Source organism: Triticum dicoccoides, chromosome 5A, assembly GCF_002162155.2.
Source record: "Triticum dicoccoides isolate Atlit2015 ecotype Zavitan chromosome 5A, WEW_v2.0, whole genome shotgun sequence".
In the NCBI taxonomy this organism is placed as follows: Eukaryota; Viridiplantae; Streptophyta; class Magnoliopsida; order Poales; family Poaceae; genus Triticum; species Triticum dicoccoides.
Window position 1 is genome coordinate 421431973 of NC_041388.1, and position 12057 is coordinate 421444029.

The 12057-nt window shown below is 46.8% G+C and overlaps 2 protein-coding genes across 2 annotated transcripts; both read right to left on the reverse strand.

Moving 5' to 3' along the window:
- Positions 1-2270: 2270 nt before the first annotated feature.
- LOC119301993 (protein UXT homolog) lies at positions 2271-6300 on the reverse strand. Its single transcript, XM_037579002.1, has 6 exons — positions 6077-6300; positions 4782-4933; positions 4539-4640; positions 3806-3913; positions 2772-2826; positions 2271-2675 (listed from the first exon to the last, which is right to left on the reverse strand). The coding sequence occupies exons 2-6, from the start codon at positions 4916-4918 to the stop codon at positions 2631-2633; spliced, it is 447 nt and encodes a 148-aa protein (XP_037434899.1). The 5' UTR covers positions 4919-4933; positions 6077-6300; the 3' UTR covers positions 2271-2630.
- Positions 6301-7918: 1618 nt separating this feature from the next.
- Positions 7919-10976, reverse strand: LOC119297503 (aspartyl protease family protein At5g10770-like). The gene is made up of 2 exons (XM_037575269.1): positions 10713-10976; positions 7919-9324 (listed from the first exon to the last, which is right to left on the reverse strand). Exons 1-2 carry the CDS (start codon positions 10900-10902, stop codon positions 8069-8071), a joined length of 1446 nt encoding a protein of 481 aa, XP_037431166.1. The 5' UTR covers positions 10903-10976; the 3' UTR covers positions 7919-8068.
- Positions 10977-12057: the final 1081 nt, after the last annotated feature.

Consider the following 12057-nt stretch of genomic DNA (forward strand, 5'->3'; position numbering starts at 1 on the left):
CATAGCATGAGTCACCTCACGATGCTCGTGTGCTTGATGCGTCTTTTGATTGGAAAGACAAAAAATGTGATATTGTGATGTAATACTAATCTGCTCCAGTCAATTCTGCTTGCATTTTATTCGTTGCATTGTTTCTGGTGTCACTTCGCGCTTGTCGACGACTATTGACAAAAGGAGGACTCGCAGCAAGTTGGATCATAGGCCTCCTTTGGTTCATACGATAGAAATGTTATAGGAATAGGAAAATCATAGGAAGTGAGATGACATGCATCTCAATTCCTATAGAAAAAAAGATATTGTTTGATGCATAAGATAGGAATTTTTCCATTAAGTCTTTAGCTAATGTTTTTTTTCTCCAAAATGTGAAGAATTAATTCCTATCCTACATAGAAATAGGAATCCATTCCTACAAACCAAAGGGTCTCAAAGAAAATTTTCCTATGCAAATCCTATCCTATAGAAATTCTATGACATTTCTACAAATCAAAGGAGGCCTTAACAAATTTCAATACAGGAAACAATGAAGCACGGACTTTGATTTTTAGATTCTCAGTCTATTTTTTTTTCTTACTTGCACATTCTCTCAAACTTAATGGGAATCAGTGCTTATTACAGTACGTACAAAATAAGAACAAACAAGAGTTGTCATAAAAACCTGAATGCAGCTTAATGTTTCTCGTTAGACACATATCAGGTGCCAATTACTGACTTATTACTCCCTCCGTATGATCTAAACGCTCTTATATTTCTTTGCAGAGGGAGTAGAATATATCATCAAACAATATAGTATCTGCCTATACAGTACAGACCCAAAAAATGCTACATTTGGATTGATAATAAACATATATACATAACGGCACAAAATCAGTGATCTACTGGATATATACACCGACCATCTACCACTCTACCTAAGCCCTAATCAATTCATAACTTATAAACCCTACTCACTAATCAAAGCCCCTCCCTCAGCAGAGAAGTAGAAAAAGCCCACAAGAGAAAAACTATACTGCTACTAACTAGTAATGCGCTCAAGGGTCAGTCTGCCATTCATTTGGATCAGTCAGCTGGACTCCAGATCGAATGGCTACGGCAGCGGACCAGACCTTCGCCTTCGCTTTCCTTCAGGGGTCAACCTCGCCGCCGCCTTAACCAAAGAGACATTGCCATCCTTAGGCGCCTGCTTCTGCGCTTGTACCTGACAAGGCTCGCCCCCTTCATCACAACTTCGTCGTTCAGGGGACTTGACCCTCTCGCGCGCGAAACGTGCCTCCATCTCTGGCCTGCGGTTGGGACGGACCAGCTTTACGTGCCTCCATCTCCTACTCCTACTTGGAAGGGGGCCATAGAGAGGGTCGCCCCCCCCCCCTCCTCCACTCCTTTATATACGGGGGAGGGGCACCCCATGGACACACAAGTTGATCAGTTGATCTTTAGCCGTGTGCGGTGCCCCCCTCCACCATAATCCACCTCGGTCATATTGTAGCGGTGCTTAGGCGAAGCCCTGCGTCGGTAGCATCATTATCATCTTCATCACGCCGTCATGCTGACAGAACTCTTCCTCGAAGCTCTACTGGATCCTGAGTTCGTGGGACGTCACCGAGCTGAACGTGTGCAGATCGCGGAGGTGTCGTACGTTCGGTATTAGGATCGGTCGATCGTGAAGACGTACGACCACATCAACCGTGTTGTCATAACGCTTCCACTTACGCTCTACGATGGTAGATGGACGACACTCTCCCCTCTCGTTGCTATGCATCACCATGATCTTACGTATGCGTAGATTTTTTTTAAAATTACTGCGTTCCCCAAGAGGCAAGATGTGCACCCGAGCAGCGAATCCAAGAGAGTAAGCACTTTTGGAAGTTGGTGTGCAGTCCCCGAGGCGCCCCCAAAGCAATTTTCCTTTTTAAAAAAATGATAAATACATGTATATAGATTTCAGTAAATACATTCATTCTTAAAATTACCTAGACAGCTCTCAGAAGAATTACAATATGAAATGACTGTGCTCCTACCCTCGCCTCAGCAAGCATCCCGAAAGAAAAGAAAAACGGTTTGTCTAAATCTAAAAGCTAAAGCCATATAACAAAAATGGACGCACATCTTGAGCACCATCATGCATGTAGCGTATGAAACAAAGAATTCCCTTCTCCCGCGCGGCCCTAGTGAGTTTATCGATACCTTCGATGAATTTGCCTACGGTAGTTACTAATGAGCAGATGATTCTTTCCTAGCAAAACTGTAGAGTACTCAGGCAGCAAGAAACGTCATCATTTCCCAACACATTGCATTTGTTGCCAATCATCTGAAAATTCAGTTTGCAAATACCAACACACATCAAGTGCAGACACTTGATGATTTGCAACAAGCTTCACGGAATTTAAACAAAAGTTCAATCATCACAGTATTCTCATTTGCCACTTCTTTTACCTATTCATATTTAGTTTACACAATGCGTCCTAGTCAACATCGGGACTTGGGAGAGCTGCATTCTTGGCATACAGCTTGTTGCAAGAATCTTCAAACAATCCATGGCAAGATACATCATATTCCTCTACCAAGCATCTCTAACTCTCTGCCGCAACTTTGGTGTGTAAGCATCTCTCTGCCGCTAGTTTGATCCCGGCCGTTCACTCCGCCGGTAACTGCAGGAGTTCGCGGATACCTTCACACACCTGCATTTAAACAACATAAGAGGGGGTAACATCTGAATATAAGCAGATTCACAACATCTACTGCATCAAACGAAGCACCTAGTTCATTGTACATACCAACTTGATCTGTGCTTTTATGCTTGCTATGAGGTGTGTGTACTCGTCTATTTGTCTGCAAACAAACACGCAAAAGTTTACAACATTAACATGCGAGTGAATGAATGTCAACAGAGGACCAGGAGCACGCTCAAGCATAAAAAGGGAAATTACAACAGTATATGAATGTCGTACAAGGGCCAAACATTGGCAACGACTGTCACTGTAGTACAAACAGCTGCAGCCTACCTAACCACATGCCTGACAGAATGGAATGATGTATCTATAGAACTGGAGCCGTACTAGTTAGTTGTATGCTGCAATGTCAATAAACATAAACCCATTCAAGAGTTGAGACATAAGAACATACATACTCCCTCCGTTCCAAATTACTAATTTGGAACAGAGGGAGTACATGTTATGAGCCACATATATGAGGCAAACCACTAATATGGTCCGACAGTGAATAATAATGGTTTATACAATGCTAACTAATGCTACATAAAGTATGTTAAGTTCATAAAATTTCCAAAGGTGTCTATGGAAGTGAATATTAGATGCAGATCAGTAACACACCAGATTAACAGAATCAGCTTTGCCTCTGTACAATGTATACGTATTAGCTTATGATAAATAACTAATCAGTAGCCTCCATTCGTCATCTGATGGCTGAAGCGAGCATCAAGCTCCAACAGAGAAATGGATACCATGAATAGCTAAATACAAATATTGTCTAGAAATCTAAGAGCCATCACAAGGCTCAAGAATACCATCTCTTTCTCTTGTTCTTTGCTTCACAAGAAAAAGAGAATCCAAGCACTTCACCTAAACCACTATTTTCGACCAAGTTCCATAATATACCTAAAACAAGTACTGGGTATATACTATCGAGTATCCACACAAACTGTGTTGAACAGAGCATGAAGCACCCGAACCACCCTCAATCATCAATATCTCTTTAGCATAACTCCCCTCTCACAAAAACATGCTGCATGTGTAATAAAAATTGCTGCGCAAAAGCAAGATCTGATATTCAAATGTTCGAGTTGAGTTACCTGGCCAACCTTGCTTCTCTTACAGATATAAACTGCAAAGCCTCTTGCCAAGTAAACTCCACATGAAAACCTAGACCAATATCCACAAAGATGTGCTTCGTGTCCGGCCTGCGGAAATCACCACAGAATAATGGCATTAATAAGATCTCAACAGTTAAAGAAATCTGACTGTAGGCACTTATGTTCGAAACAGTCAATTCTCATTAGCGCTTCACAATGATGATACGAAGCTATTCCAAATTTGTAATTTTAAGCTAACATCTGGTTAAACAATTGCAGTTAGGAATGGAGTTGAAATAAAGAAGCAGCATAAGGACATATCAAAGGAAGTTCCTGCTTATTATACTGTGTAATGGCCAACCGCATTCTTCCAATAAATAAAGTGAACACCAAACTAATTCACTTGCATGCTGTCTCCATATGCGAACACCACCTTTTTCTTAAAAAGGCAGCTGACCTTATTTGTATTTTTCAGATCGATATAGGAACACCTTTCTCATGTCTATCCTACTGCAAAAGCTACCTCAAGCATAGAGCTACTCCAGTTGAGTAATGTAGACTGGCCCCTAAACAGTGCAAACCACCTACCCTAATAATATTATGGTCTCTGACTTGTCTTACATTAGCATTAGGATAGAGAAATTTCTTTTCTAGAGATTATAGAGAAAGCGAGAGAGTTTTTGCTACTATACTTCAGATTGTTTAGGCGGGGGAGAGGGAAAAGGATGTTTACACTTCTGCCTGCATGTACACCTCTGACCCAAGATTGACCATAGATCGCATACTCGTTACACCATTCTTTTCCAAATTTTCGATGTTCTTCTTCAAATCCAAGCTGCCAACACCAAATGAAGGTTCATTGATCAGAAGAATGAGCAATGTTAAGGCCATATATTTGAATAACAAGAATCAAGGGGCCTAAATGTTTCAGTACAGTTACAACACAAGGGAAGATGAGGAGAGAACCGAGTCTTACAATGTCTTCTGCTGCTGGAACAAGTTATCGCGCTGGGCTATGGCATTAACGAGGTCAGGCTTGAGCCGCCGGTCAACGAAATCTTCAAACTTCTTCACCTTCTCCTGCCGGAGACGCGCCCCCACAGCCATTGCCATGTCCTAAGCTGTTTCCTATGAGATTCGCGAATCGCAAAATATATAATGCCGTACTGGGTTAAGCTGTCATTGCCAAGGCAGTGAAATTTTAAAATCAATAAGTTAAGGTTGTCATGCAACCATGCTAAAATAATCGGCAACTCAGGACATGGTGTACCCACGCAACTTTATATAGCATATATCACAATAAGCTTAACCCATTGTAACAACTTATGTAATCCCCATGTAACCTCATTTGTACATGTCCCTCATTTATAAAAACAAAAAAATGGCACAGTAAGGGTCTTCCCTACTGTTTTTGCTCAAAAAAATTATTACAACTTGCATATGTATCATAAACTCATAATTACAGTCAAGTCGACACAAATATAGCATATATCATAGTTACTGTCAAATTGACGACACAGAGATGACACTTTGCCTCATTAAATTTTCAATTTCCTCAAAATTACCATTACCAAAAATCATCGCTTACTAGCATGAATTAAAACCAGGGCTTATCCAACAATAAAAAGAATCAAATTAACATGGCAGGAATAGTACCACCTCTTTGTGAAAATCTGAAGCGACTAAAGAAAAGAAAATCGTGCATGTAGGATTGTAGATGCAACACCAGCCAAATCAAGAGTTTCAAATTTTGGGAAGCAGCATAACAAGCCAAGTTAACAAAATTGGCAAACTACATATCGACCATCCATAAAACCTGACACGGTTACAAATATTGCATTGCACAAACTTCTCTCCATACTAAATTACTAACATGGTAAGGGCCATAGACGGCATTTAGTTTGACTGTCCAGCTGCTCGATGTCTACTGCCAACGGAAACACCCGCCACAAGTATGAATACAGAACAATAACACGCTTGTTGCCTATTGTTGGCCTACAAAAACGTGTCGGATTTGCAGCATTACGATGTCTTCTGCACAGTGACGTAGCCAGGACACTCCAATTTCTTTCCTTTTTTACACAAATGAGCCTATATGCAGACAACAGTTGAGCAGGAAGCAGGAATATACTCATGGTCAAACAAAATCAACATCAACTAATTGGCCCATACAATTCTACACAGATGAGCCTATATGTGAGATTTAACTCAATACTCATTGTCACTCAAGAATTCAACATTAGGAAGAAAGCAGAAGCACCTCACCCTCACCTTGCTGCGGTCGGCGGGCACCACCGCACGAGGCTGCGGGAGGCGAGCAGAAGGGGACCCGAAGACGGCAGGCGGGCACCAGGCCGCGGGAGGGCGGCGGCCGGGAGAGGCTGGAGCCTGCAGCCCTGCAGGAGAAGTCGAGCTGCAGGAGGGCGGCGGCCGGCGGGCACCAGGCTGGAAGGGGAATCGGCAGGGAGCGGCGGCGTGGGTCGGTCCTTGCGAGCGAGCCTCAGATTCAAGTGGGCTGCAGGCTGCAGGCTGCTCCCCTCAACTGCTGGGCCGGTTGGATGTTTATGGGCCTTAGTCAAATGATATGGGGGTAATCCTCAAAAAAACAAAAAAAAAATAGTACGGGGGTAAAAATTCCTGAAATCGGAGCCGGGGGAGGTGATGATGATTGAAGCCAAAGGCGCAATCGACTTGCACCAGGAATCGGAGCATTGGACCCCAAAGATTGCTGGTGCAAAAAGGGAGAAAAAACTTCATCGATTTCTTCCTGCGGGGTTGAAGGGACTTCATTGCTCAGACAGGAGGAAGATCCTCATATACATCAGCAGGGCCTGGCTTAAGCCACATCGCTGTCCTATCTTCTACTCGACCAAACACAGCTAGTCAATGGCTGACTGAACTTTGGAGCCTACTAATATGAGCAATAGAAGTTTCCCTTTCACCGAGACAAGACTTGACTTCATCGAATTATTTTGCAGAAGGTAACATGTCAGTGGGATGCTTTGGTGTCCTCTGTGTGTACACACACATACCTCAAACTGGCACACGCAGCACGCTGGCAAAACGAGGTGGGCGTGCGCCTGCAGGACGTGGCGGACGGTGGCCGCGCGTCGCGGCAGGGGCGTGCTGAGGAGCTGCCTCGCGTCGGCGTCGGGATGCATGTGGAGTGGAAGGTGGGTGGCGTCGGGCCATTCAAAGCTAGATCACATATTTGTATATTTTTATTTTATAAAATTTTGCTTTAAAAGTAGTCACCCTATGTGATTGAAAGTCACGGGTTGATGGCAAGATAGTGCAATCGACAAGGCCAACACTCTTTCGCAGCAGGTGTAGTGTAAAAAAACGGTGCACAACAACAAATGACGTGTTTGGTTCGTGACATATTTCTTGTCTCTCGGTTACACCGGCTCATGACTGCATTACCTACGTTTGTTTTGACTGCGTCAGTTTCAGTTCCCGCGTAATCGCAATCCATTCTCACAAAACCGAAAACACCCGATATAGGCCGGTATCAAATAACACCGCTTGTCCTGATTGTTTTCTTCACCATGATCCATGAGGACCAAGTAGCAGCGTCGACGATCTCTCTCTTCATGGGGCATGGGCAGTAGCGCCACCGTTCTTCATTTGTCGCCGTTGCCGTGAGCATTGCCAACGATCTCCCTTCATTGACGTCGCCGTGGGTAGCACCGCCGACCTCGCTTCATCGCCATGAGCATTAGATGTCATGTCTCGGAAGGGATCAAAGTCGATCTGCCCTGATGCAGGCGATCAAGAGATAATTTGGGAAAACGTCCTAGCCAATACATTAACCCTAAAACTCTAAGCTAACTTGATAAGAACGAAATGAGGTTATAATGCTGATGAGTCCAATTTGTCGTTGTTTTAAACCCTTTTTTGTGTCATAGTCTTAGGATTCATCGGGTTTTACCACGTTCGCGCACCCTTGTGTGTAACATGGCATTGAAGGTGGAGAAGAAGAATTTGCTTTTGGATTTAAGAAAACACGTTGTAAAAAAAAGTGATGGCAACCGTTAGAACGCATGAATCACAGTGGTACAAATTAAAATGTAAAGTTTGATTTCAGCTTCTGCTTGTGTTGTTGCTCGCTAACAAATACAGTATTTTGTCCCCCGCAAAAAAAATACAGTATTTTGCATTACCGATGATATATTTGGATTTCTTCCATGTTCCATGTCGCACTTCAGAAGAGAAAAAAAATGGTGATCGATTAAGCTCGATCGACCAAGTAGCGGCCAGCCATCAGCTGCAGCCGTTGGCGCCGAACCCGATCTTGTTGTTGGCGACGTCGTACACCACCGCGAGCGTCTTCTGCTGCGTGTTCCCGAGGATGCCGACGTCCGCGCCGTCGCCGTTGGGCGCGAACGCCAGGCACGCCTGCGCCACCTTCGCCACGTACAGCACCCCGCTGAAGTCGAGCCCCACGGCGGCGCCGCCGGCGAACACCAGCGCCACCGACGGTATGCGCACCGTCGTGTGCCCCGTGAAGTCGTAGCACGTGTCCAGGATGGACAGCGCGGGCGCCCGCTTGTACCCGTACCTGCCCATGGAGCGCGCGAACGCGGACCGGAGCCCCGCGTACGCGCGCGGCGGCAGGCGGGTGATCACCGTCCCCGAGTCGATCACCGTGCCGGCGGCCGCGAACACGATGGGAGAGACCCTGACCGTCCGCCCGGCGACCTTGACACCGACGAGGCCGACGTAGTAGAATGACGGCGTGTCGTGGCGGGTCTCCATCGCCGTGAATCGTGCGTTCGCCGGCGCCGGCCCGCCGAGGGACAGGTACCCCGCGGCGCTCGGCGACGACGGGAGGCAGTAGGAGAACCCCGCCCCGTACTTGGACGCCGCTTGGGACGACAGCGACACCTTCTCGCGGCCGAGCCCGACGAGCCCGTCGGCCCTGCCGAACAGCCCGGTGTCCCGTTCGCCGCACCCGAAGACGAACCCCGGGAGCGCGTCGGACGGCGTCAGCGTCAGCGTGTCGCGCGCCAGGGCGCCGTCGGTCTGCGACTGGTCGCCGTACACGACCTCGTACCGGCATTTCCTGTCGGGCGAGCAGCTCCGCGAGTCCAGCCCCTGGCACTCCGGCGCGGCGCATGGCACGGCGGAGTACGTCGAGGACCGCGCCGGGTCGAAGAGCGGGTCCTTCTGCTCGTAGCAGTCCGAGCACGGCGTGCACTGCACCCACGACAGGTCGCTGCCGGTGTCGAACACCACCGTCACGTCCCTGGCCGGGGTGCCGAGGCCCACGGACACGACGTAGTTGCCGGTGCCGAGGGAGATGCCCCGCTGCGCCGGCAGGGTCACGCCCTTCGCGCCACGGGCTTGTTCCAGCGCGGGCGACGCCGCCGCGGCGACCTTGCGGTGTATGGAGTCGACCCTGGCCTGGTCGTCGTTCAGGAGCTCGGCGTGGGGCGGCGGGGCGCTGCGAGCCTGCAGCGGCGAGCACGGGCCGTGCCGGTGCACGACGTGGAGGGCCGACCAGTTTGATGCCACTGCTGCAGGGCAGCAGAACCAAAATTAGCTACCGCTAGTGTACGACTCGACGCATACCGCAATCACATTTTGATTTTGACCGCTGTTTGCACTTGTCAGTGATCTGATAAAGTATGACGACAAAAATACTACTATATTTGTATTTTGGATCAGGATGTGATCGCCGGTCTTCTAAGCTGCAGGAGGCCAGGAGTTTTGTGGGGATTAATTCAGAGAGGCGCACTTGTTTAGAGATCAAGTGGCCATTCTGTTCACGGAGGGACTAAAGCGACCTGGGTAGCGACCTTTGAATCCAGACTGATACGTCATTTTCCTTTTCTGGACTAGACTAGATGCCCTGAGTCAGCTTCTGCGTTACCTATAATTATCGAGTGCATTTACCCTAAAAAAGGTGCTACTACCTCTTTTTGTTTCTAAATGTTTCGTTCAAATTGAACTGCAAAAATGTTGGATGTATATAGAGATTTACAAAAATACACTTATAAAATGTTTTCGATGTTTCAATATGGACCACGTACAAACTGAAGTGAGTAAATGTACACGTCCCTATATACATTCAACTTAGAAAAGTTACGGTGCTGTACATTTTCCTTTAGCAAAACTGATCTTATATTTATGAACGGACGGAGCATATATATTATAATGGGACAATATAGATCTAACACGCTATCAAGTGTCGAGTCCAAATTCCTTGTACAACTTGATAAACAAATTAAAAAAAACGATTGTGAATAGTATCAAATTCGAACCCACCCCAGATTGGGTGGTTTTACCCTCAACCCACCTGGAAAAAAAAATCCAGATTTCAAATCCTACATGTATCATCAAGGGGTGTTTGTTTCGATGGAGGCGATGTTTAGATTGATATCAAAACGTCCGTAATGACTTTGTCAATTATCATGTTTTCTTAGCTTTTTTTTTTGAAGAAATCAAGCACGGGCTGATCTCTTCAAGAAGTTTCACTGCATTATGCCTTTTCTTTTATTTTATCCTATAATCAGGTACTACTGCTAATCTCAGAATCCATTTATTTTTATGTGGAATTTAAAGGGTTTTTTAATCAGCATTCTTGTTTCCGAACAGGTATATAACCTATTTCTTATCCACAAAAAAAACTATTTCTTCACATGGGATGTCATTTCTTAATCCTTTGTTTTCTCTGCCATAAGTCTTAAGCACATCGTTCATTAGACACGTCACACGTTATGCGCCACCCTGCCTAGCCTCCATGTCCCTGCTTCTAAACTATGCTATGCGCAGTCTGCGTTTGTACTAACCACTAGCCAGTATGCGGTTCGAATGATATCTTTTGAAAGAGTACACGTATACGTAGGCAGGAAACCATCACACAACGACGCACGGAGCATGCACTACGTACGTACGTACGTACCCTTGGACGCCGTGCAGGCCGCGGGCGGCAGCAGCGCGGCGACGCTGACGACGTGCCAGTCCGGCTCCGGGCCGCTCGTCGCCGTCCTCTCAGCAGCCGACGCGGCGAGGCGGACCAGGGCGGTGGCGATAAGGACAACCGAGACCCTGAACGGAGCGCCTCGACGGCGACGCAACGCGCCGGAGGCCATGCACGAAGCTTCTTCTCGGTGACGGCCGGGCAGCAGAAAGGCCGGCTTCCTAGCTAGCCGCTCTGTGTCTGTGTGTGATCTGGGCCGGCGACCGTGCACTCGACTTGACACGATCGGATACCGCACGCCGCGTGCTTATATATAGCGTTGCCTAGCTAGCCAAGCTAGCCGTAGCCGTGCGCCGGCCACCACCCATGCCCGAGCGTGCGTGGAGAAAACCGGTCGGCGTCGAAGTCAGCAGGCACCACCCCGGCCCGGCCCGGCCCGTACGTGGAAAAGTTGGGTGGTGTGCCACCGCCAGCCAGCCAGAGCACGGGCCGGCCGGCACTCCATGCCTCTACGTAGTCAAAGACCAGAGCACGGCGAGCTGGGTCACCTCGGACGCGATCGCACGCACCGATGTATATAAGTTAATAAACATATACATGGTCGTGGAGATGTGCGGCTTTTTCCCTCGCACTTGTCCTTCCTTTCGCCCCGATTTGGGTTCGGATCTACGGTGTTGGACGTCGCTTTCGCCCACTACGGTTGAGGCAGAGCCGACAGCATGCAGTGGCGGTGCACTGACGGACGGGAGGTGCATGTGTGATCATTCATGCGTGATGATGTTGAGATCGTTGTGAAGGAAAGAGACGGCGGTTTTGGAGTGTGCGGCGTCAGCTAGCCAGGTACAGACCCAGACGATCTCCTGATGCGAATGGCATGACCTGATGCGCGCCCTGCAAAGAGCAGAGGGATACAACAAACCGAGCACATGCATGCTAGCTAGCTTGCCGTTTCTTTGTTTGTTCAGACACGCACGCGCGCACGGCAACGGAATAAAGGAGCATGTACTTTTTTTTGAGGGGGCCCTTTTTTTTAGTATCAACGTTCACTAGTAAGGTACACGTGCATTGCACACATGAGATTTGGTAATCAAATTATGAATAAATACCACACTATAAAATGTAAGTTTTCAGTCATATATGCATGATGTAGATGTTCGATTAATTCTTATAGTCCATCCCATTCAAAATCAATTAGTTTTATATAAAAAATCTATTTTAAGTTCATGGAATTGTGCATTGTAAAGCATAAAGTAAAAATAAATAATGACAACTCATTTAGAAAAAAAAAGTTTGAGCAATTAAGATATGGAAGATTCTAGAACAAAGG